General features: G+C 38.0%; 1 protein-coding gene across 7 annotated transcripts in view; it reads right to left on the bottom strand.

Annotated features, from left to right (window-relative positions):
- Positions 1–26,512, bottom strand: part of zmym4.L (zinc finger MYM-type containing 4 L homeolog) — a 72,661-nt gene that overhangs the window by 3,669 nt on the left and 42,480 nt on the right. For 5 of the 7 annotated variants that reach the window (XM_018244954.2, XM_018244960.2, XM_018244959.2 and 2 more), the window contains exons 10-23: positions 26,278–26,393; positions 25,319–25,627; positions 20,352–20,502; positions 19,552–19,724; positions 19,072–19,225; positions 14,872–15,018; positions 14,428–14,465; positions 10,407–10,551; positions 9,496–9,611; positions 8,817–8,988; positions 6,251–6,430; positions 3,933–4,027; positions 2,135–2,306; positions 782–933 (exon numbers count right to left, since the gene is read on the bottom strand). In XM_018244954.2, the coding sequence (XP_018100443.1) occupies positions 782–933; positions 2,135–2,306; positions 3,933–4,027; positions 6,251–6,430; positions 8,817–8,988; positions 9,496–9,611; positions 10,407–10,551; positions 14,428–14,465; positions 14,872–15,018; positions 19,072–19,225; positions 19,552–19,724; positions 20,352–20,502; positions 25,319–25,627; positions 26,278–26,393 (2,120 nt within the window). The remainder of the gene's footprint in view (positions 1–781; positions 934–2,134; positions 2,307–3,932; positions 4,028–6,250; positions 6,431–8,816; positions 8,989–9,495; positions 9,612–10,406; positions 10,552–14,427; positions 14,466–14,871; positions 15,019–19,071; positions 19,226–19,551; positions 19,725–20,351; positions 20,503–25,318; positions 25,628–26,277; positions 26,394–26,512) is intronic. The other 2 variants (XM_018244956.2, NM_001136165.2) reach the window with 1 other exon arrangement.

Genomic DNA, 26,512 nt, shown 5'->3' with positions numbered 1-26,512 from the left:
ACAACAGTAGTTGCATTTGATTTAAAAGAGATCAAAAGGCTTAAGGTACACGGGCCTTAAGCTGCTGAATCGGGTCCTTTAGACTGATTCGTTAGCTTATCTGCCCATGTATGGGGCCTTCCCGATCAATATCTGGCCAAAAATCGTCCAGATCTCGATTGATTTTTCTGTCAGATCATGGACCTCATTGGCTCATTGATGGGATACAGCATTTTTGGGGAAAATGCCACAAAACTTTGGGCCAACTATTCCACTGTGTAAAAAGACCAAAATGTATTCTCAAATTGGGGCCCACTCCTATCGCTTTCCTAATAGGTTATACCCCCTAGGGTCTTTTAAGGAAAAAATGGCAATTGCAGCAAAATAAACAGAAGAATGTCTCAGCTTATTCTGCAGGCTAGTCACCACAATATTTATAGGGGAAGCCAAAAAAACATAAAAAAAGATCTTTACCAAAAACAGTTTTTGCCATTCTTTTTGAAGAGCCTGCCAACAACAAAATTTGCTTTCAGATGCACGATATACAGCTTTAGGTTTTATTTTCCTTACTAAGCAGTAGCTTTGGAGAGCAAAAAAACAAAAAAAAAAAAACAAATCCCCCAGAAAATATTTCAGTCCAGGTCTGTTTGACAGGGACTTTTGCATGAAGGAACAAAAGTACTTGTTTATATAAAGCAAGTGGAGGGCATGTGCTATGTCACAATTTTTCAGATTTCTCTCTCCTCATGCTTTAGAATGATGTCTACGAACATATGAAAAGGTAATTGCTAGCAATGGTTACCTGTTGGACTCCAAGGCACAAGTACAGAATGCTATCTGCGTTGTACTTCTCTCCATTTGGTCGCCGTACCTCCTGAATAAACTGGCACAGACCATAGCTCAGTTCGGAGAAGGTGCAAGACAGAAGATCTTCCTTCAACTTTATGGGCCGAACTGCAACAGACGTACATAGCAACATCAGAGGACAACACAGATGATAAATAAATAAATATATATATATATATATATATATATATATATATATATATATATATATATATATATATATATATATATATATATATATATACACATACACACACACACTCTTATTTATTGACGTTTCGGTCTCAACAGACCTTTATCTTGTGAGGTTTACAATAGCATTAACAATGCTGTGTGAAGCAAAAAAAGGAAGCAACAAGGAGTGGATATACTTGCCACAAATGAGAATGAACCCGTTTCGTCACAAATGCCTTTGTCAAGGGGATTCTGATGTGCCAAGAGATAGCCAAACATATAAATACCCTATTTGATTAAGCATCAATCAGTCTCTTTTGCGTGCCGCCCAAACTTCCGGTCTGTTCACTATGCGTATAGTAGCAGCGTAAACACGCTGGAAAGTAGCCACGTCATTACGCTGGATGGATAATTCGCAGAAATGATGCAGGCACCTGTGACGTGACAGACCCGGAAGTTCTGGCGGCGCACGAAAGAGACTGATGCTTAATAGAATATTTATATGTTTGGCGATCTCATGGCACATCAGAATCCCCTTGACAAAGGCATTTGTGACGAAACGTTGGGGTTATTCTCATTTGCTGGTTTATGTTAAATTGTTTCAAAAACCAGAGCCACCAGTGCAGAGAACAGAAAAGTTTTTAAAAACAATAATATATACAAATAACTTGAAAACTATTAGACATTTTTAATGAATGTGTATATAAGCTGCTATTGTGCTCCACTGAAATATACTTTTACTATTTTTTTTTTTTACTTTTACAGCACAGCAACAGGATTTCATCTTTAAAAAGCTTTTACTTGAAGAGAAGGGCTGTCCATGTTAAGGCCCTTCTCTATAAATAGGGCTTTTTAAATTTAGAAGCCTGTTGAAGTGCTGTTTAAAAGTAAAATTATGTTTATATACTAATAGAAATGTGAAGGTGAAGTGATCTAAACTTTAATCTAGTAGTGACGATAGATAGTCCTGAACTGCTCTACTGCAAAATGATGCAAACACATCCCAGTTGCAGAATTACCAAGTTAACTGTACTTTACTTTTGCAACCAAACAGGATCAGCAACAAATAATCAGATGAAAGATTAGCATTACAGCAAAATTGTCCTCTTTAAACTCTATCAATCTATATACTTGCCTCCAAATTTTAGCTCTTCGTGATCGTCTTGTGTATTTTTCCATCGCACCCAGTTTTTCCAGGCATTGACACCATACATATATTTGAGCGTAGAACCAAGTGGAGAGCAGCCAGGATAAGATCCCTGAATCAGATTCCGTGGCTCAACAGCCACAATAGACTTTTTCCGACCCTAAAAAGCAGCAAGAGAATTATTTCTAAAATGAATAAAATTAAGAACGAGTGACAGGCTTGCCACTAAATGACATTACAATTGCCACTAGTAAAACATATACTCACAGTGATGTAGGCAGCCATCTCAGGTCAGTTTGCCTGCTCATGTGCTTTCAGAAAGAGTGTTTTCCAACAGGCTATTGTTTCTCCTACTCACTTTAACTGAAGGAGACGCAGTGGGGCATGAATTTTTACTATTGAGTGCTGTTCTTATATCTACCAGGGAGCTGTTATCTTGTGTCAGGGAGCTGCTATCTGGTTACCTTCCTATTGTTCTTTTGATAGGCTGCTGGGAGAGGGTGATAGCATTCCAACTTGCAGTGCAGCAATAGAGTGACTTAAGTTTATCAGAGCATAAGTCACATGACTGGGGGCACCTGGGAAACTGACAATATGTCTAGCCCAATGTCAGACTTCAAAATTAAATTAAAAAAAAAAAAACCTGTTTGCTGTTTTGAAAAACTGATTTCAGTTCAGAAGTCTGCTGGAACAGCACTATTAACTGATGTGTTTTGAAAAAAAACATGTTTTCCCATGACAGTATCCCTTTCAAATGTGGGTTCGATTGTATTTGTATTTCTACTTTGTCCTTCTCCAGCCTGAAGGTGGAGAAAAGAGATGTGTAGAAAAGCCAATTAACCTGTTTGCCAATATCTTTATATTTCCTACTACAGAAAATGTATCTAATAAATAAATGGGCTTTTTCCTTACACTTGCACTTTTTAAGCTGTTCTTAAAGTTGCAATGTCATCCCTGTATAACGGATATAAAAGTTCACTAACAACATGGGCCAAGTTACAAAATGAGTTACAAGGTGCCATATTTTTTGTACTACTGCCCCATGGAGTTGAACCTGTTGGTATGTGCATCACTGGATGAGGTTAGGACATGAGTTCGACATGGGCATTCCACTGGTACCATGTGATAAACTAGGGATGCACCGAATCTACTATTTAAGGATTATGAAAAGAGGACAAAAACATTTTGGCTTTCTTGTTTGTATGATGAAACGTCATATGATTTTTTTGGATTTGATTCCCGATTGTGGATTTGGTGCATCCCTACGCTAAACGCCTGCTTAGGGGCACAAGTGCTTTCTATATGGACTGAAAGGGGTGTAACTGAGTGCCATTTAGTGCTCATATGAAAACTTCATATACTACAAAACTGGTTAGTAATCAGTGTACATTTATGCTGCAGACTGTTTAGAACTGTAGCTACTCCACTTTACTCAATGTTTTTACTTTTTATGTTGATGACTACATATTTTTTTTCACTGTAACTTAATAATGCTAATTATAAACTTAAAAAATGGTATATTTTTACATTTACCTCTATATATTTTGAAGCCAGGTACAACTTTTATAGAAGTGCCAGTAGCGAGATAACCAATGACTACATGATTCTTACACAAAGAATATTAGTATTAATGCTTATCTGCATGACATTTTAGAAACTAATTACCAGTAGAACAACAGATGTTGATAAATAAAATACCCTTTAATAACCGATTAGTTATGGAAAATAATGCTAAAAGCTTACATTTTAAACACACAAATATCTGGGCTAATCTATCAAAACTCACCCTCCTCTTCGGTTGAGGAAAACCATCTCTGTGCTTTCGTCTGGTTCGAGTACGAGAGAAGAAACTCGATCCTTTACCTTGTGGGTCAGAAGCCTCTGCATAGGAGGAAAAAATGGCACTGTTAGAGCACAACTGGGCCACTCTACATGCAAGAAAGGTAAGCAAGAGAGGGATGCAGCAGCCCCAAAATCACCACTGTGTAGACAAATCTTTGGCAAGCTAGCCTGTTTAGCGTTTTAACGCTTTTGCATTTTTTTGCAGATTTTAAAGAGTGATCCTCCTCTCTAAATAATTTTTAAAATATATTGGGTTTTGTGCGATATTCCAACACTCCTTAGTTACTACATTTACCGCAACATCACTGTGCAACTTTTACAAAAAGCTAGTATATCATGAGCTGCTCTTTATATATGATGCGGATTACTGCTTTGTGCAATACTTATGTCCTAGTTCAGAACATAATCAAATGCATTACTCACTACACATTTCAAACCTGCAGGTCTATAACTGCTAGCATGAGACTGTAAATTATCTCTGATCCTCAAATCCACTGGAACCTTACTAGATGTGACAGTAACACCAAAAAAATGAAAGTGTTTTAATAGTGACAATATAATGTACTGTTGCGCTGCACTGGCAAAACTGGTGTGTTTGGTTCAGAAGCGCAACTATAGTTTATATAAAGCTGCTGTGTAGCCATGGGGGCAGGCCTACAACACAGGATACACTGTAGATAATAAAGAAGTTCTTAAAGGGGTTGTTCACCTTCAAACAACTAGTTGTTTTCAGATAGATCACCAGAAATAACAACTTTTTCCAATTACTTTCTATTTTCTGTGTGTGACTGTTTTTCTAATACTGAAGTGTAAAGTGTCATTTTTCACCTTCTAAAGCAGCTCTGGGAGGGGGGGTCGTCGACCCTGTAAACTGTTCTAAATCGATACATTTCTTATCTTTGTCCCTGCTGAGCAGAATCTCTGGGTTTCATTACAGGCAGCTGTTACAATTGATACAATAGCTAATACTCCAGAGATGCTGCTGAGAAATGTATCAACTCAATGTTGCTCCCTCCCTCCTCCCCCCAGGCTAACTGCCCCCCAGAGAAATGCAGAGGAGATCGGTATTTCCACGCATGCGTAGTTGGAGCAGTTTGCCAGTTTGCGACAACTGCGCATGCGCAGAATTACACAGAAATTGACGATCTCTCAGTCAGCTTAGCGAGAACCCAGAAGATGGATGCGTGGAACTCCGCTTGCAGAATCTGCGCCGAGGGGTAAGTATTTCCCCTGGGGGGGCTGTTAGCCTGGGGGGAGGAGGGAGGGAGGTATACCTGGGGTGGGGGGTACTCGGTTTTTTACAAATGGGTTGAATTCTCCTTTAAACTTTAAACAGTAACAAAAATGGAAAGTAATTGAAAAAAGTCTTTATTTCTGGGGAATAATTTAAAAATAACTGAACTGAAAAAAAGTGTTTGGAAGGTGAACAACCCCTTTAAGTACCCCTTTGTATACTACAGAGCTTATCTATTTATCTGCTGTGAAACTTGTGCCCTTTCTTCTTTTTCAGCTTTGAATGGCTGCTCCCATGGCTACACAGCAGCTTGTTTATATGAACTATTGCAGAGTTTTGGAAGCAAACACACCGTTTACCAGTCCAGGGCAACTGTACACTATACGGTCGTTCCTTTAAAACGCTTATTTTTTGGTGTTACTGTTCCTTTAAATATTTTGTTGTGTTCATCAGGAGGCTTGTTCACATTAAACTGTGTCCGTGTCATACATCAACAATAAGGCCCCAGACACACATGCGTATTTACAAAGCGTTTTCAGTGCGGTCCGTACTGCGGTGCATACACTAGCGTTATTGTGCCATTGCCTAAGCTTAAACCGCTAGCGTGTTTACGCAGTGGTCGGCTTTTTTCTAAAAAAACGACAGGGCAAACCACGCCGAATTATCAAGTATAAATCCTTCATGAATTGAGAAGTTTTCATGCCCAAGTCTAAAAAAACTTTCAGCAATTCAAAACAGAATACCGTTCCCTTGGATTTAAGTCGTCCCCTCTATACCTTGATGTTAATAACCATCAAGGTGTGGTGGATAAAATATGTTTTAATTGTTTTCGTATGTTAATAAAAAAGGTTATATTTGCTTTCTGGCTTGTCTGTTTCCATGGTGATGAAATCATTTACCTCACAGTTATTTACACACCCTTAATCTTTAAATTCTGAATGGGAGAGAGTCAGCGAGAAAAAGAGATAGAGAGAAAAATATTGCAGATACTGCCCTAGTAAGGAATAAGAAAAATCAATAGGGCTCACCAGTTGGAAAATCTGCCTCCACATCCTGCTCTGTCCCAACTCTGGATTGCTGTTGGAGCTCAGCATCTTGCTCTGGTACATTGTTGGACCTTAGGGTGTAGTGGTTTAGTTCTTCCTCCCAGCTGTGAGGAGTAGATACAGCTTCTGATTCAAGGTCTCCACTATATGTGCTACCCTGGTCTGTAAACCAAAAGAGAACAGTGGCTATAATAAACTGTAAACAAACAATTCATTAATTCCGGTTAGCTATTAATATATTTGTTCCTACTGTTTCCAGTATCATTAAGTTAGAACAAGACAAAAAATAATTGAAGTGCTTAATGCTAGGTATGCACCGAATCCGAATCTTAATCTGCATATGCAAATTAGGCGCGGGGAGGGAAATCGCATGACTTTTTGTCACAAAACAAGGAAGTAAAAAATATTTTCCCCTTCCCACCCCTAATTTGTGTATGCAAATTAGGATTCGGTTCGGTATTCGACCAAATCTTTCGAGAAGGATTTGGAGGTTCGGGCGAATCCAAAATAGTGGATTTGATGCATCCCTACTTTATGCTAACATTTCCGGTCTGACCCTATTAATTTCTCCCTTTTTCTTTCTTCATTTTCCTCTTGCATCAGTCTCATCCCCCCTGCTTTCTTTGTCCAATTCCCTCTAAATTTTCTACCCAGTTCCTTCCTACCTTATACCTGCTTGTTTTATTTCTCACTGTTGCTTCCAGTCCATAATTTTAAAGCAACTGTTCCCCTTCCAACTTTTTCCAGTTCAGTTGGTTTCAGATTATTCACCAGAAATAAAAACTTTTTCCAATTATGTTCTTTATTTGACCATTTTTCTAATATTGAAGTGTAAAGTTAGATTTTTCACCTTCTTGTTTGCTAATGCAGCTCTAGAAAAGGGAGGGGGGTCACGACTCTGTAAACTAAATTGATACTTTGTTGATACATTTCTTAGGCCCTGTTGAATAGAATTCCAGACTTTCATTAAAGGCAGCTGTTAAAATTCCACAGATGCTGCTGAGAAATGTATAAACTAATATAGCAAATTTTAACGTTCTGCACCTGAATTACTGAGCTGCCAGAATAAAACACCAACACTTTAAACTTTGGAAAAACTGTCAAAAATAAAAGAAAGCAATTTCAAAAAAGGCTTTATTTTTGGTAAACAATCTAAAATCAATTGAACTGAAAAAGTGTTTGGAAGGTGAACACACCCATTGACGGTATCCCTTTATGTTTCTATATTTTTTTTTATTGAAAATATTGTCATATTTACAATTAGTGATAAGTAGACAGCCAAGCACAAACAAAACTAGAAGAGAAAAGGTAGGGGAAACATAAAGTAAATGGGAATCCAACAGACCAAGGGGTGCAGGGTATGCAGGTAAGACACCAGTAGCTAAGGAAGTGGCCAAATTCAGAAGCTATCTGGAAGGGGAGGTGGGAGCCAGTCAGATAATCATTGCTGGAATCCCACAGCAAAGCTACAAGGGGTAGTGTAAGATGGGCATGGAAAGTCAGTGGGCCATCTAATAAGTAAAATCTTTATATTCCTGGGAAATCAGTGAAAGTAAGCCAGTAGTGCTGTTTTTTTTAAATGAGTCTGGTTATTCCATTTAAACATCTTATCTTTATCTTATTATAAATTGTTAGTTTTTAAGTTTTTAACAAGGTACTCCTTGATTACAGGAATGGTCTGGGATTTCCAATATTTGGGGATCAGTAATTTAACTTCAACTTCATGTATTGAGCAGAGGACACTGTATTTATCAGTAAAAATAAGCCAATAACCATGTCTGGAAATCTGGAAAACATTAGTTTGATCACACACCAGAAAGGATTCAGCTTGTAGCACTGCCATACAATTGCCTTTTTATTGACAGCTTCTCCAGCGTAAATTCTAGCAAGTCTGTGAAGTATTGTGTACCAATGGAAGACTTTGTAATTGCATTCCAGGAGTCTATTGCATATGGTCAGTTCCTGTTCCCATTTTTGCTTATGAAAGTACATTTTACAGCAAATACCCCAAAGCAATTTTTCATTAGTGGCATGAAATTAGCAAAATATGACTTAAATGGCAGAATACATTTTTAACAAAAGCCCTAATGATTGTTCCCATGATGAGCAATGCTTTATATTGCCCCTTGCGTACACCAGATACTGGAATTAAAAAAAAACAGGTTCTGCCATTACAGAAGAATTTTCGTAAAGTAACACTTAATATTTTAAATGGTGCCTGCCACCTATATCCAAATAATACAATAAAACCATTGCCATTAATTTATCTATTAAGCAAAAATATTTTATTATCCTCCACCAACCTATATATAAAAGTGTAATGCTTGAAGGTATAGTTGTACAACAGCTGCACTGCAAGTAAAGTTTTATTTCTGGTATAAAGAATGGACTTGGTGCATCTCAAATAAACAAACAAAATGACTTCCAGTAAATGAAAAATGTCATGCCTTTCATGTAACTCACGTAGTGCTTCACATTAGCTTAATTGTACATCATGGTATTATAGCATTCTTTTTATGTCTAGGTCGAAAGTTCTGATAACTCTTACCTCCATGGGACAGTGGTTTTTCCTTCTCTTCATCTTCTGCAATCATTTCAGCCATTTGCAGAATATCTGCTTCAAATGGGTCAGATGGAACTTTTTCCTTTAGGTCCTCAATGGCATCTATAATTTTGTCAGCATTGTCCAGAGTTGTGGGAATAAGCATGGGGACAGGAATCTAGACAATATTGCACAATAAGACTGTTAAATTTGATTAATATATGTAAAATATAACATGTTGTACTCAAAGCCAACCACAATAGTGTTTAAAGGGATCCTGTCATCAGAAAACATGTTTTTTTCAAAACGCATCAGTTAATAGTGCTACTCCAGCAGACTTCTGCACTGAATCCATTTATCCAAAGAGCAAACAGATTTTTTTATATTCAATTTTGAAATCTGACATGGGGCTAGACATTTTGTCAATTTCCCAGCTGCCCCTGGTCATGTGTCAGGTCTATAACAATACACCAGTAAACCCTCAAGGTAATGCTGCTCTGTCCTCTGTCAAAAGAAACACTGCATTTCTTTCCGTCTATGCTGCTGCAGCCGCCGTCTATGCTGCTGCATCTCGCATATCCCTGTGCAGAATTGTACTCCCAGTACTGCTAACAGCTGTCAAATTAGTTGGCAAGTTTTCTTATTTAACTTTGGAAAGGTTAAATAAAATTTAGTAGAAACTTACAGGAAGTGGTATAGTTAATGGCACTGGTGCATATTGTGTGTACAGATGCATGGGCACAGGGACAAAGACTGGCACAGGTACAGGAAGGACCAGGATCTGTGGCTGCCCATCACCTTCTGTAGGGAAAATTTATAAGAGTATAATGAGACAAAAGAGGACACCACATTAACAAAAATACAGAGTTGCATTCTATGTAACTGTTCCCACCCCACCAGATATTCAGAATTTGTAAAGTTTTATGTCTAGACTAGGACCTGTAACTTTATATGTATATTTTAGATTGTATTATTGGGATTTGATGTGACAATGAAGTTCAATGTAAATGCCATTTCATGACTATGTTATAGATGTTATAGATGAAACTTAAGTTTCATGTTTTTGTTTTCTTTTGTCATTTGTCAGCCTTACAATGGTGTAATATTTCCAGTTTGCAACTAAAAATACTGTTTGTTGCCCCTCTGGTTCCTGGGGTAATTCAGACCTAGGAATTTAAATGTTATGGGAGCTACAGAACAAAAAAGTTAATAATTAAAAATAAAAAACAAAATATAAAATGAGGACCGGTTGCGAGTTACATTATAATAATACTGTTTACATCATAGTAAAAAGACAATTGTAACAAGGAATACACCTTTAAAAGGTGTTGTTCATCTCCCAACCATTTTTTTTTTTCAGCGAAAACACCAGAAACTTATTTATTTTTGGTGTACTATATCAAAACAAATTAAATTTAAAGTGCTTGGAAGGCAAACAACCACTTTATGTAAAAGAGCATGCTACTAAACAGAGGGAACAGCATAATAGCTGAATTCCGGTTTGCATTCACCAATAGATGGAAAGGCATCAGTAAAAGTTATCAGTTTATATGAATCAAATATTGCTGCATAACACTTCTACTATAAAAAATGCACCTGTCTGGCACTCCTTGTGCTGTGTGTGAGGTTTGCAAGATGTGGCCTTCGTCTGTGTAATTGGTTTACACAGCAGGGCCTTGTTCTTGAGTAGCCGTGGGGGAAATGAGGATGGGAGCTTCAGGGCATCTGTTTGGGTACTTGCCTGCAAAAGGTGAAAAAATAATTTAATTTTAATTTTATTTATTTTATTAATGTATTTTTATTTTAAATGAAATCTGCTTTTATTAGATTAGAAAAATAAAATAAAATATGGTATAGGTCGTGTATGATAGATAAATCAAAACAGTTTCAGATATTACAAAGTCAGTGGCACAAAAATAGAACAACAAAGTTTCAACCTCTGCCTGTCAAAGGCTTGTAATATACTCCCAGCAGCCAAGACAAAACATATCTTGTAAACTATCAATGACTTTACAACCTCAATTACAAAGTAGTTTGGGTAGACATGGAGATGTAGACCATGGTTCCCAAATATTTAGAATTCTAGACCTCTTATCAAGATCAGTTTCAGACCATATTTCCATTGTTCTCCTCGCATTCAGCTGGTTAGTTAGGTGTTGAATGCAAGGTGTTGCCGGTTGCTTCCAGGTTGACGCTATTAGAGTTGTTGCCGTATTGAAGATTTCCTCTTTAGTGATTTTAATAGGGTAAATCTGAAGTAATGCAACTTGTGGTAACTGGTGTATATCGCTTAAAGACCTCTTTCACTAGCACAAAAACCGTGCCCCAGAAGGGTACCACCTTGACACAGTGCCACCACATATGTAGAACTGTACCCATCTCCAACAGAGTAAAATAGGACAGAGAAAATGTTGCTATTCTCATAGGGGTTAAGTACCATCTGCATGATATTTTCGTATGAGCCTCGATATGATTGGTACATTGCGTGGCCCCTTTCGGGCTATTAATATTTTCATTCCATTGTGCTGGTGTAAACTGGATTTGCAGATCCTGTTCCCATTTCTACATGTACGGCAATTTTTGAGTCTCGTCCCTCTGGATCTGTAACTTGTAACAGTCAGACAAGATCCCTTTGCCATCCCAGATCTTACCACAAAGATGCTCTATCAAAGTACTTCTCCGAAGAGATTTGTAATCCGGGCATACTGAATGTAAAAAGTGTATTATTTGTTGGTAGACATAGAGTTGGCTTTGTTGTAATCTAACTGTGTCTGCTATGTCCGTAAAACGCCTGATTGTTGACGCAAATGTCACCTAGCTTGTAGATTCCTGCCTCTATCCACTTGTTCTGGGAAATTTGCGGTATAATATATTTAAATGCCATTAATGGAAGTAGTGGAGATGGAAAAGATCCAAAATTGAGCTTGTTTGAGATTATGTCCCAATTCTTCAAGGAATGTAAAGTTGTTGGTAGCAAGATATCCGTTGGTGGTCTGTATTTTTTGGGTAACCAAAAATAACGAGTAAGAGTTTTATCTCCTACCATATGCGTCTCCATGTCCACCCACATTTTATATCCCACATCAGCATGCATTCTTACAACTGTTTCAAGCAACGCTGCAACATAATATGATTTTATGTTGGGTAATCCCAATCCTCCCGAGGCCCTAGGATATTGTGATACAGCAAAAGATATTCTCAGGGGTTTTTGTTGTCAAATAAACCTGTTAGCGGCTTTTTGTATAGTTATGAGGAATTGAGGGGGTAGAGGTACTAGTAACATTCTAAATACACAGAGTATCCTTGGGAATAGATTCATTTTTATTGACGTGATACGCCCAAACCAGGAGATTGTCTCCTGTTTCCACCTATTACTTTCAGATTCAACCAGTTTAATTAGCGGGGATAGTTCAATATATCAACTCTGGGTCTTTGTAATTTTATGCCTAAGTATATTAAATAAGATTCTCTCCATTCAAAGGTATAAGATTTCATAACCCAACTGAGAGCTTGTTTTGAAATATTGATGGGCAGGGCCTGTGTTTTCTTCATATTTATTTTATACCATAAAATCTACTGGAAATTCTCCAATTCCTTTAGCACATTAGGCAGGGAGACTATAGGATCAGTAAGGACCAGCAATATATCATCAGCATATAAGACAATTTTTTGCTGTCCTGCAGGAGTGGAGACACCCTTAATATCTTGATTCCCCCTTATATTCTGGGCTAATGGTTCTACCAATAAAGCAAAAATCAGGGGTGACAGGGGGCAGCCCTGCCTGGTTCCATTTGTTAACTTGAAGGCACTCAACAGGGCCCCCCGCGGTACAGACTTTAGCTTTGGGATTAGAATATAGCGGTTGTATGGCCGTCAAAAAAGTGTCACCTAATTGAAATTTTGTAAGGGTAGCTTTCATATAATCCCAGTTTACCCTGTCAAACGCCTTCTCCGCATCCAAAGACAGCATCAGGGCTGGCGTTTGTGTAGGATATGCTGAAACCTTCTGGTACTATCTGCTCCCTGCCTGTTCAATACAAATCCCACTCATTCCTAATGAGGGATGGTAAAACCAATATAAGCCTTTGGGCTAAAAGTTTAGAATCGATTTTAAGATCGGTATTGAGCAGTGTGATGGGTCTATAGTTCTGACATTGATCCTGATTTTTTTCCCGGTTTGGGAATAGTAACAACATGGGCTTGTAGATATTCTGGGGCAATGCGACCAGTATCCATAACATCTTGAAACAATTTTAACAGGAATGGAGATAACACTGTTGCATACGTTTTATAGTATTGGTTAGTGAAGCCGTTGGACCCACTGCTTTCCCTATTATCAATTCTTTGATGATGTTTTGTATTTGACTAAGAGATTCCAACTGTTGCAGAGAGGGTGTTGGTAACTGTAATTTTTGTAAATATGCTGTAATGTTATCTACTGAAGGGGATTGAGTATCCTGGTTGGAGCCTATGTTATATAACTTTTCATAATATTGTGCAAACATGTTAGCTATTTGCTTGGGGTCAGTGATTTTAGTCTGTGAGTCCATCAAGTATTGAGTGTGGTTTTCCGCTTGTTTCCGTTTTAACACGTTAGCCAGTAGCCTGTCCGCCTTGTTACCCTTAGTATAAAATAAGTGTCTCAAGTGTTGTAGTCTATAAGCTGTTTTAGCAGCCAAAATAGTGTTTAAACTGTTCCTTTTGTCACTGTTTGACAAAGGACATAATTTTGAATAAGTTGTTTCTCCAGTTCTAGCAACTGCGCTTCAAGTTGAGATTGTTCTAACTCCCTCTGTTTTCTCAATTGTTTTGCTTGGGATATCAATTCTCCCCATATAACTGTGCTAACCAGGTGGTTTGTGAGATCTTTTGTTCAATTTGTTGCTTACACTCTGTATGGTTTCTCTGGGTATCTGTCTGGGGTAAATTCAAGCCCAAGTGGAGCATGGTCAGATCAGGTACGTAAACCAATCCATGCCTTGCTAATTTGTATAGTAGATTGTGTGTCTGTCAGGAACATATCAATCCTAGTATGGGTATGAAATCTTGGGGATGGATACTTAGCTCTCCAAACGTCAATCAGGGCAAAGTTGTGGATTAAGGTTCTAAAGTTTTTTGCTTGGGCCAATTGATTCTTACTAGCAACACCTTTCACACCACTTAGTATGTCTATATGCGGAATCAGGGTCATGTTAAAAGTCCCCAGCTACTATACATTTCCCTGGTCTATCATTAAGCTTTTTACTAAATGTTTGTTATAAAAACCTGCTCTGATGTTCATTGGGAGCATAGACATTTACTAATGAATATTTTATGTTATCTATAAGACAGATCAACATTAAATAGTGGCCAGCAGGATGCATGGACTGCAACAGTTGGAACGGTATCTTTGAAGAAATTAAGATAGACACTTTATTAATGTATTTTGAGTTCAAACCACCATAACAGAAACAACCATACCTACAGTTCTAAGCCTTAAAATTGCAAAAAATATTTTGTAAAATTGTGGAGCATGTTACATTAAATAAATTATTTATACTATGGTTAATGTAACAACAGTTTGAATGTAAGCGAATACAACTATTTCACAGTTGAATATGTAGTAAATATAACGTACATCTCCAATAATCTTTGCCGTCACAGTCGGGACAGCACCTGGTAACAGAAAATCAAGGAGAAAGTGAGAGGAAATTTTTCATCATGCACACCTGAATAAACAACACACAATAGAGAAACACGTGCTTTCTAATATGTTATTTTCTGCTCAGGGCAAACAAGTGTATTAAGATTAAAAATACTGACTGAATAAATAAAACTGTGTGTTTGCAGTAGAATATATAGATATATTTTTGTCCATTATTAATATTCCATCAAAAATTGATGACAAAAAAGCCACAGCTCATCCCAGTAAAATTTGCTTAGGTATAGATTACTCACAGCATGTATAATGAAACACTTTTTCTTAAAACAATACACTTTGTTTAAAAAAACGTATTGGTTAATTAAGTTGAATTGAATTTGCAAATTAGAGTTCAGATTCAGTCCATATTTGGCCACCTACCTTGCAGGACATTTGTAGAGTTAGGTGTGGGCTGTGCTGCAGGTGCACTTGCTAGTGACACCACATTGGCGATGACTGGGGTAGAATCCTTGCCTCCTGATGAGCCTGATGAGGCAGGGACTGCTTGCACCATGGGGACACTCGCTGCTAGTGCAAGTTAGATTAGATAAAGAGAATATGTTAAAGGAACACAGTTCAACAGCGTTTTTAACAGCACATATCCAAGATGACCACTTGACTACTTGGTGGTCAAAATGGTCAAAAAATTACCAGCAGGAGGCACTGTTGTAACAAAATTAATTCATATGAATTCAGTACATGTATTCTTTTTATATATTGGAATTAAAAAAAAAAAAAATAGTGAATGCACATTGCAAAAGTGCTCAGAATAGCATCATCATCAATTTTGCATTCACTTATTTTAAAGGTCTCCTTATCCTTTAAAGATAAACAATCTGATTTTAGTCTATTGTCACAAATGATGCCAATGTACTCTGAAACATAGCCTGACATTTAAGCCCTGACTGGAAAAGCATCTGCCTGTCAGAATACTCACAGGCATATTTTGGCCCAAAAAACACACTTGTTTTCTTTTTAAAGGTAACATTTTGATTATTTTGATTGATTTGATTGCAAAACATACATTTAGCCAAGACCATTTACAGTTGAAGGAGTGTAGCAGTTTGGAAAATAGGCAGTGAACAGTACATTCAATGGAGACATAACCACTATTAAAGTATACTAAAGGGCAGCAGTTGACAGAGTTAGAACAAGATATTAGTCTAGGTCTGCTTCACACCATGGGGTCCAAATTTTCTCATATTTGGACTACGTCCCTCTGACTTCAAAAGTAAGTTTGATTAAGGGAATGGCTTTGTTAACCAGATGTTTCCAAGTCTTAACAGTTGGAGGATGGGGGCCTATCCAGTACATGGCTAGATGTTTCCTTGCATAGAACAATAGTGAGTGGTATTTATTTCTATAAAGTATTTATATATTGTAATCTGCAGTTTGGTCACTTCCCTATGGGACCAAACTGTAACTTATATCTATAACGGCGTGTTTCTACATCAGTATGTGCCATTTATAAGACAGCACATGTTGTTGCTGCTTTTGCGAAAAAGCTCTTCCTTCACCCCATCCCTCCAGCACTTCTTTACTTCATACTACGTGCTGACAATTTTCTGTGGCTTCCTCTGAATCCTCTTGAGTTAGTTGGGGGAACGTCAGTTAGCCAGTGGGCTTTAGTTGTCTCAAAAGGGCTACGATCCCGTAGAGAGAATGGTTTGGTATTGTTGGGAGACTAATTTAGGAGTGTCTCATTTAGGAGTGTCAGGTGTAAGCATCTATAGAGATGTGGTTTGTCAATTTTACACTTTAGAGAAGGTCTCACAAGGTATTTGAGACCTTGGGTTGGCCAAAACATGAAGCCTTGGAGCTGTCAGAATTGGCTCATAAGGGTAGGTAGAGTTTGTGTGGGACTAAGTGTGGAAGGAAGACTCACTAAGTCTGTTGTATGTCGATAGGGAAATTGTTTTAATCCTTCCACCAAATTGCAAACTTAAATGTTTTGGGGCGAAAATTGAGTAATATGCGCAAAGATAGATACAGTGGTGTGAAAAACTATTTGCCCCCTTCCTGATTTATTATTCTTTTGCATGTTTGTCACATTTAAATGTTTCTGCTCATCAAAAACCGTTAACTATTAGTCAAAGATAACATAATTGAACACAAAATGCAGTTTTTAAATGAAGGTTTACGTTATTAAGGGAGAAAAAAAAATCCAAATCTACATGGGCCTGTGTGAAAAAGTGATTGCCCCCCCTTGTTAAAAAATAACTTAACTGTGGTTTATCACACCTGAGTTCAATTTCTGTACTCACCGCCAGGCCTGATTACTGCCACACCTGTTTCAATCAAGAAATCACTTAAATAGGAGCTACCTGACACAGAGAAGTAGACCAAAAAAGCCTCAAAAGCTAGACATCATGCCAAGATCCAAAGAAATTCAGGAACAAATGAGAACAAAAGTAATTGAGATCTATCAGTCTGGTAAAGGTTATAAAGCCATTTCTAAAGCTTTGGGACTCCAGCGAACCACAGTGAGAGCCATTATCCACAAATGGCAAAAACATGGAACAGCGGTGAACCTTCCCAGGAGTGGCCGGCCGACCAAAATTACCCCAAGAGCGCAGAGACAACTCATCCGAGAGGCCACAAAAGACCCCAGGATAACATCTAAAGAACTGCAGGCCTCACTTGCCTCAATTAAGGTCAGTGTTCACGACTCCACCATAAGAAAGAGACTGGGCAAAAACGGCCTGCATGGCAGATTTCCAAGGCGCAAACCACTTTTAAGCAAAAAGAACATTAAGGCTCGTCTCAATTTTGCTAAAAAACATCTCAATGATTGCCAAGACTTTTGGGAAAATACCTTGTGGACCGACGAGACAAAAGTTGAACTTTTTGGAAGGTGCGCGTCCCGTTACATCTGGCGTAAAATTAACAGCATTTCAGAAAAAGAACATCATACCAACAGTAAAATATGGTGGTGGTAGTGTGATGGTCTGGGGTTGTTTTGCTGCTTCAGGACCTGGAAGACTTGCTGTGATAGATGGAACCATGAATTCTACTGTCTACCAAAAAATCCTGAAGGAGAATGTCCGGCCATCTGTTCGTCAACTCAAGCTGAAGCGATCTTGGGTGCTGCAGCAGGACAATGACCCAAAACACACCAGCAAATCCACCTCTGAATGGCTGAAGAAAAACAAAATGAAGACTTTGGAGTGGCCTAGTCAAAGTCCTGACCTGAATCCTATTGAGATGTTGTGGCATGACCGTAAAAAGGCAGTTCATGCTAGAAAACCCTCAAATAAAGCTGAATTACAACAATTCTGCAAAGACGAGTGGGCCAAAATTCCTCCAGAGCGCTGTAAAAGACTCGTTGCAAGTTATCGCAAACGCTTGATTGCAGTTATTGCTGCTAAGGGTGGCCCAACCAGTTATTAGGTTCAGGGGGCAATTACTTTTTCACACAGGTTTGGATTTCTTTTCTCCCTAAATAATAAAAACCCTCATTTAAAAACTGCATTTTGTGTTTACTTGTGTTATCTTTGACTAATAGTTAAATGTGTTTGATGATCAGAAACATTTTGTGTGACAAACATGAAGAAATTAGGAAGGGGGCAAATAGTTTTTCACACAACTGTAGGTGTCATTACTGTCAGTGCTAAACCACACACTAGTTCACACCCCCAACATAGTAGAAGCCTTAAGAAGTAGAAGCAGCAGTGTTTATCCATTTTATTCCAATGAAACTAGTTACAGGGGTACAGCCATGAGGAGAGATGAGAAACTTGAAAAAAGCCACTCCTGGTAACTTAAAAAGATAACATTTTGGCTATTCTAGTACAGAGAGAGTGCTCTCTAAACTAGTAAAGTGACTATCCCCAACTTGCTCTGACATGAACATATGAAGTGTGGTTGTGGTGGTGGGGCATGGAGGGCAGCATCCACTTATCGATTAAGGTATAAAAAAAAAAGAGACATAGATAGAAATATAATCTTGGCATAGTGTTTCATCACATTCAACATAGTTGAAAAAGAAATATAACAACATAGAGGGAAAAATCCATAATGCTTAAGTAATGAAACATTTTCTGCAGACTTCTACATGGGCTTATTCTGAAGAGTGATTGGGAGATTATGTTGCAATGTGCTGATCTTTAAAATGTGTTCAAATGAATGAACCCTTGTATAAATCAGTAGCTAAAATTTAGACCAAAATTTAAAATTAATTATAGATATTATCTCAGATATTTATTGCTCTACAGTCTTTGTTTAATCATCTTTATCCATTTTTTTTTGTAGTTTTGTTCACTGTAATACCAATAAAAATCTCACTTTATAAAAAAAAAAAAATTAGATCAGAATTTTAGATCTGTACTGACTTGTGCATTGTGGTTGAATACTTTCACTATAGTTATAAGCTGCAAAACAGACCCAGAATGAAAACCCAAAATGTCTGAGCAAAATGTTGATCCAACAATGTTTTCAGTAATAAGAAAATAAGACATTCTATGCATGAGTGGATTGAAGGGGGTGACTAATTATATACCCTACTGGCCTAAATGATTAAATGCAAAAGGTCATCAAATACACACATGAAAGTGTAGGTCTTAAGTGCACATGAGGATATACCTGTGGTGTTGGGTGGTGTGGGTTCTGTTGTGCTCTGCTGCTGGTTACAGAAAACTAGTATGCAAAGCAGGTTGCAAAAGTGCTTCACCTCTCCTCTCCACTTCAAACAGTCGCTTAGCTTGCCCTGCCGTTTGCAGCCATCACATTTCCCCATCTGAGGGAAGGCAAATGAAAGATGTTCACATTGGAAAAAAGCAGTGAACTGAATATACCAGTGTGCATGAGTGGCATGGGAAAAGCATATCTTAAAACAATCTACCAAGACAGGTGGTAAAGAATGCAGTTCTTAGAGGGCGGGTAACATCAGCATGTGACGTTTATAGCTGTCGATCAACCATGTACAAATAAACTATTGCTTGACAGCAAATGTTCTATTTTATATGAGAGAGGTTTTCATTTTATATTTCTGTAGAGAGCCATGAATAGCATTTGACTCCTGTTTAGCTGCCTGTGTAAGGCCTAAAACCATTGTACTCTTACCTGGTAAAACAATACTGTAAATTTGGACATGCATTCCTCCCCGCAAAACTCTTCCAGCTTGCCCCCAAAGTGATTCCGCACTAGCTTGGGTGATGTTTGGTAACAGTAGCTGCACATTTTGCAATGGTTTCCCCACTTCTTTGCTAGATCATGTTTATAAAGCAGCTTGCAGCCTAATCAAATAATCAAAGTTAGTCACTCCAGTCTACACACACACACACATTTTTAAAACAGAGTTGGTAGACTTATAAGACACAGCTAACATGGAGTTCTTTGTTCCCTCACCAAATTCTTGTTTACATAGTCTACACAACAGAAGACAGTAGCCTGACAGTTTAAACGGGCAGAGACCAATGATGTATTTGATGTCAAAAACGGACTCCTACACCTGTATGTAGAGATACTGATTGCTAAGAGGTGCATAGTGAAGATTCCAGAAACAGCATACAATTTTTAATCGATTATATATAGAGGGTTTCTTGAGTGACCTGAGCTATAATTTGCCTGCTGCAGCTTCTACTAATGGCTAAGCCACTTACATTTTAAAATGGGAAACAAGCAAATGGAAAAGTAATGCTTTTCTTATTTTCCAGAAGCAATTCCAAAAAGGAAATAATAAATAAAGGCACAATGGCCCTTTTATGAGCATGTATGTGGTGTTGCACCCTGTTTCAGATTTACTAGTGTAAGAAAAACATACTTCCTTCGATATTATACACTAAATTCAAAATCCTTTTCTCATTCATGCATTCTGCCTTATGTACTGAAGACAAAACTGGATAGTAAGATTATGGCCATACCTTCACTGCAGAACATTTTCTCTATGCCAGCAAAGCGAACAGCCTCCTTTATTATCTTGTCTATCTTGCAGTATTCACACATGGCAAGGACCATGTTTATTTTCTTATACTCATCACAGCAGGTTTTACCGCAAAACTGGTACATTTTACCCTAAAACAACACAAAAGAGCATTTCAGTTTAAGCATATTCAAATCAAGGATTCAAAGTTTTAGTATGTTATCATTATTAATAAAAGTATTTCATGCAAAGAATTGTATAGTGATACATTGGTTGGGGGATCTCTCTCCCTGTTAAAGGAACAGTAACACCAACACATTAAAGTGTCCTAAAGTAATGAAAATATAATGTGCTGTTGTGCTGCACTGGTAAAACTGGAGCGTTTACATCAGCAACACTACTATAGTTTATATAAAAAAGCTGCTGTGTAGCCATGGGGGCAACCATTCAAAGCTGAAAAAGGAGAAAAGGCACAGGACACACAGCAGATAACAGATACTCTCTATAGCATACAATGGGTTTCTTCAGAACTTATCTGTTATCTGCTCTGTGTCCTGTGCCTGAATGGCTGCCTCCATGGCTACACAGTGGCTTGTTTACATAAACTATAGTTTTTTATTTTATGCAGCAAACACGCCAGTTTTGCCAGTGCAGGGCCACACTACATTATATTGTCTTTCCTTTAATTTTTTGGTGTTAACTGTTCCTTTCAATACACTTGGCTTAGTTTTGAAAACAAAGCTATTACTCTAGTAAAGTTAACCAACAATTTACAAGGTACAGTGTGCTAAAGACATTTTACGAGATTGGAGTACATGGAGTGAGGTAGGGGGTTGCAAAGCTTGTCAGTTGCTGATTTACTTAATGTTCACAGGTTGCTGGATTTTAGCATTAATTAACCATGACGAATTGCCATCAATCAGAGTCACTTTTCTTTTATGTTTTGTAAACTTGCATAAAATTAATAAATGTAATGTATTAAAAAGAAAAAACACAGTAACGGGTATTTAGAGTCAAGAGGTTCTCACTGCTCATATTAAATATCTTCTAAGCATCACAGTTAGCCAGTAACATAACTGGTGCATATATTACGAGGGCCAACAACAGAAACAATGTTTTGGTTCTTACATCTTTTTATTTTGCCACATTTTTAATTTTTAGCATTGATATTTATTATTACAAGAGGCACATGTCACTTTGGTATAACTTTGCACATGTCATGTCACTTTGGTATAACTTTGCACGTCACTTCGGCAAAATTTTGCACCTCCTATAACTTTTGGATAACTTTGCACATGTCATGTCATTTTTTGGTATAACTTTTCACATGTCATAAAGAGCTATGTGTGGTAAAATGTAATACGTTTGTCACTTGGATATATATGGGTAGTATAGATAAATGTACTACTAGTAAAATGCACGTTATTTGTCACATTCTGATCATATTGTGCATATATCGAGGTAAAAAAGAGGCATGGTTGTAACCATGTGTATTAGTGTAAGGCACGGGTAAGGTTCATGCTATGTAAGGTTCATACGGTATTTGCACCTGAGGAAGGGGTTGGTCCCAGAAAGCTTGTGCCACAATGTCTGCAATAAACAAGATGAAGACTTAAGCCCGTGTGAATTGGTGTGCTTCTTCCCCTTACATAGCTTGGATACTATTGGACTTGGAGGCAGTCTGGGAATTGAATGCACCCTAAATGCAAGTAAGTGGTGTGCAGCAGTGAATTTTTATTTCTTACGGGTAAGCTTCATGTCACTTGTTTTTTTGGGTATTTATTAAATAGTAAAAACTAGGAGGGGTGGGCTTAGAGAAATGTATTTTGTGTGTCTGGAAGGAATGTTGTGGTAGAACATAGTACTGTAATCTCCTCTTTCAAAATAGTGAAGGTTTTATTATGTAATTCTAAATAAATTGGTTATATGTCTGCACCTTGGGTGGGGGGGGACATGGATGAAAAGGAAATTTCAACATACTGTAAGAGTATATTTACAATAAAGATTTTTGATTGATCGATTTGATTAATTGATATTGGGCAAAGATCTGGCTTTTTGGCAAGTTTCAGGAGTATGGTTAGCTTTAGGCTAGTGCCACTATCCACCCCTGAACTCATCAAAGTTTCTTTATGTGCCTTCACCCAGAGCCATTGCGCCAGCCTGGAGGAGCACAAGGACATAATTTGGGGGCAGAAATGCTCAAATATGCATTTTGTTGTTGAAATTCACTCCTTGTGCAATTGTACTGCATATGACTCAACTGCACTATGGCACAACGTTGTATGCAACTGCACTTGTGCTTTGTTGCAAGTCAGACACAGTTGCACTGAATGTTTTCGTAGTCTGCCCAGCATCAGTTCCAGTTTTTTGCATGCAATTGTTTAGGCCGAGTGTGCTGCATCTATTGATACGGGGCTGAGGACACACTGGAGCTACCGCCTGGTCAGTGAGGTGACAGTAGCTCCAGGGTTTTCACAGTGATGTGTGTCAATAACAGCAGCGTTCAATTCTGAACAGGAGCACAAAGGACTGGTCGGCGCTGAGTGAAACTATACAGAAGTGCAAAGAGCGCACTTGGACGCAAGTACAAAAGGGGAAAAGAGCAAGTTGCCCGCTGCATCTGCTGATGTAAAAAACAAATGTAGAAAAATGTCTAAGTCACTGAGTAAGCAAAGCACAACAGAAGAAATAGCAACAAGAAGAAGACTGGGGAGATGGCATGGAGAATAGAATCAAAAAAGCCACAGAACAATGCAAAAGAATGCACCTAAAACCATATTTTGTGTTTAACAAACTGGTAAATTTGTTTGAGTAAAAAAAAAAAAAAAAAATGCACATTAAATTTAAACTGATCATTTTCACCATATCAGTTTTCTCCCATATTACTAACTTTCTACAACTCAATCTGTTGCAATCTGGTCTCCGACCTGCTCACTCTACTGAGACTGCTTTGTGCAGAGTAACAAATGATCTTCAGGTTGCCAAAGCCCTCTATCCTTATCCTCCTTGACCGATCATCTGCATTTGATACAGTTGAACACTCTCTCCTGATGCACATTCTGTATTCGCTTGATATCCTTAACCAGGCTGCATCTTGGCTCTTTTCCTCCCTTATGCTATGCGAACAAAAACTCATTTCCACTTAATGTGGGGGTGCCGCAAGGCTCTGTATTTTGCCTGTTGTTGTTTTCCCTGTACACTCTGTTTTTGGGTAATCCCATCCACTCATTTGGCTTGAATTATCATCTGTATGCTGATGACAGATTTATCCACCCCTTCAGCAGAAACTGAGGCTCAAATGTCTACCTCCTAGCAATCTCCAACTGGATGAACTAGCGCCAAACTCAACCTAACCAAAACGGAACTAATTTCACCTAAGTCTGATTCTGCTCTACCATTTATTATCTCTATTGATGGAATGCTCATTAAAGGAACAGTAACACCAAAAAAATGAAAGCATTATTAAGTAACAAAAACATACTGTTGTGCTGCACTGGTACAACTGGTGTGTTTGCTTCAAAAAGTCTGTTTAGTTTAAATAAAGTAACGAAAATATACTGTACCGTTGTGCTGCATGGGTACAACTGGTGTGCTTGCTTCAGAAACTCTGTTTTTGTTTATATAACAGATAAGCTCTGTAGTAACAGATAACAGATAAGTTCTGTAGTATACAATAGGATTCTTCAGAACTTATTTTATCTACTGAGTATCCTGTGCTTCAAATGGCTGCCACCATGGCTACACAACAGCTTGTTTATATAAACTATAGTTGTGTTTCTGAAGCAAACACACCAATTATACCAGTGCAAAGCATCAGTACATTATATTTTCATTATTTTAAAACACTTAAATTTTTTGGTGGTACTGTTCATTTAACCCTGTAACTCAGCACGATGTCTTGGGGTAATCTTTGACTCCTCTCTTTCTCTGATCATATTAACACTGTCAAAACCTGTCACTTTATCTTAAGCAATATTGGCAAAATGTGGCCTTTTCTTTCACCTGCCACAGCAAAGACACTAATGCATGCTCTCATCCTATCTCAACTAGATTACTGTAATCTTCTACTAACTGGCCTTCCTAAAGGTGGCCATAATTATGATTTTTCCTGGAAAAGATCTTTCCAAAAAAAGTTAGTTCGTTTCAACACACACATGTAGGGCTGAATTGACAGATATACAGGTAGAAACAATAGAATTCTTCCTGTATCCGATGATTCAGCACAAATAGTCACCAATGTTCAGGTACCTTAAAGGCACCCGATCAAAATTATCAGTCAGCTCGTCTCCCACCATACATGCACCAAATATCATACGAAAATTTGTTTTGTATGATAATATCAGTGCATGTATGGCCAACTTAACTCCCATCTCTACCCTTTGCAGTCAATATAAATGCTGCTGCCAGAATTGTCCTCCTCTTATCCAAAAGGGTACAGGCAGGAAGGATGTAACTACAGAGGGAGTGGACGATGAGGCTGTAGGGGAGCTCAGAAGGTAAAGGGGCCCCATGAGGCTCAAATTCATATACAATTTCGATAAATACTGGTAAAAAAGATCAACCTCTAGACATTTTGGAGGCCTGAACAATAATTTGCTCTGGGGCCCAGTAATATCTAGTTATGCCACTTGGTACAGGCCCCTCCCCTGTTGAAGTCCTTATCATGGCTTCCCATAAAACAAAGAATAACCTACAAACTCCTCTTCATAACCCTCAAAATCCTTCACTCATCTGCACCTAACTACATCTCATCTCTCTCTTTATGTTCCTGGCCGAATCCATTCTTTTGTCTCCTTGACACTGAGACCTTAATCTGTATTGTAAATATACTTTACATTTATGTGTATTTTTGTACTTATTTGTATTTATTATTGCAATGACCTCCTGTTTGTTCTACCAATTTATTGTTCTGGTATACAGTGCTTTGCTCTCAAGGAGCGCTATACAAATAAAAATATACATACATACCTTATAGTCTAGTAGTTCTGGTTTGGTGGCAAAAAGGCGGCTGCAGTGTTGGCACCTTAATTTCACTGCCATCCGTGGAAAGGTTCCCTGTTGCGGTGTGTGTGATTGTGCCTGTGCTGCTAACCTTTGCAAACCCACAGCTGCTGAGTTACTGACTGTAGAAGAAGAGGAGGTGGAGGTGGCCGAGACTAAAGAAGGGGTGCTGTTCCCAGCTTGTGTTGCTGCCCCTGCAGCTACACTCATTATCACTTGGCCTTGAGACAATGGGACCACTGAGGGGTTCATACCAGTCGGCTTATTAAACAGGTTCTATGAGACAAAGAGATAACATATCATTAAGCAAAGTATGAACAACAAAGTAAGGTTCTCTACAACCGATACCAAGAATGAATATTTCATTGTTTAAAATAGATTTGACGAAGATTTTCTGTAACTGCTACATATACTGTTTTTCTAAAATGCTGAAATCTTGCAATTTAAAATAGAAGATATAACCATAAATTGGTTTAAATTTGGTTAAACTGACTAATTTGTTCATTCATTGGGAAGCCGCTGTCCTTCATTAGGGACACCTATTTTTAAGGATCAAAACCTGATGATATGGTAGTTAATAGACCAAAAACAGTTCCAGTTTAGTCAGTGAACACACAAGTGAAATAGCCTTGCATAGGTGTGACCACCTGAGCAATACCTGCAAATGTCTACACTACCAACAACATGCACCCATTAGTGCTGTACAGGCTAGGCTGAAACCCATGGGACCTGGGCAAATTACCACTTTGGTGGCTCAAGGACTGGCCGAACTGCACATCACGAGCACCTATGAAAGTCAGTATTTGTATGTTACTGGTATTTGATGCAAATGTCCATCTAATGTGTAGCATTGTGGAATATAATGTTGCTTTATACTCTGTTAAGTTTAAACTGTTGTGAATGGGTGTTTTACTTTGCTTTCTTACCTGAAATGACACTACGCAGTTATAGCTGCAGAAATTCCGTATGCTACCATCAGACATTGCCAAGTGGTATTGGGGTATGGAAAGAGTTTTGCAGCTGTTACACTGAACCTGCACACCTTTGAAATTGAAATACATGTAAGATTACAAATCATGTTATCAGACCACTCTTCAGTGTCTCCATATTGTGCCTGTGCTCTTATAAGCAATAAACTCAGTGCTCAATAAGCAGTACATA

Source organism: Xenopus laevis, chromosome 2L, assembly GCF_017654675.1.
Source record: "Xenopus laevis strain J_2021 chromosome 2L, Xenopus_laevis_v10.1, whole genome shotgun sequence".
Taxonomy (NCBI): domain Eukaryota; kingdom Metazoa; phylum Chordata; class Amphibia; order Anura; family Pipidae; genus Xenopus; species Xenopus laevis.
Note: the sequence above shows the minus strand (reverse complement) of the source record. Positions and strands in the feature narration are given on the sequence as shown.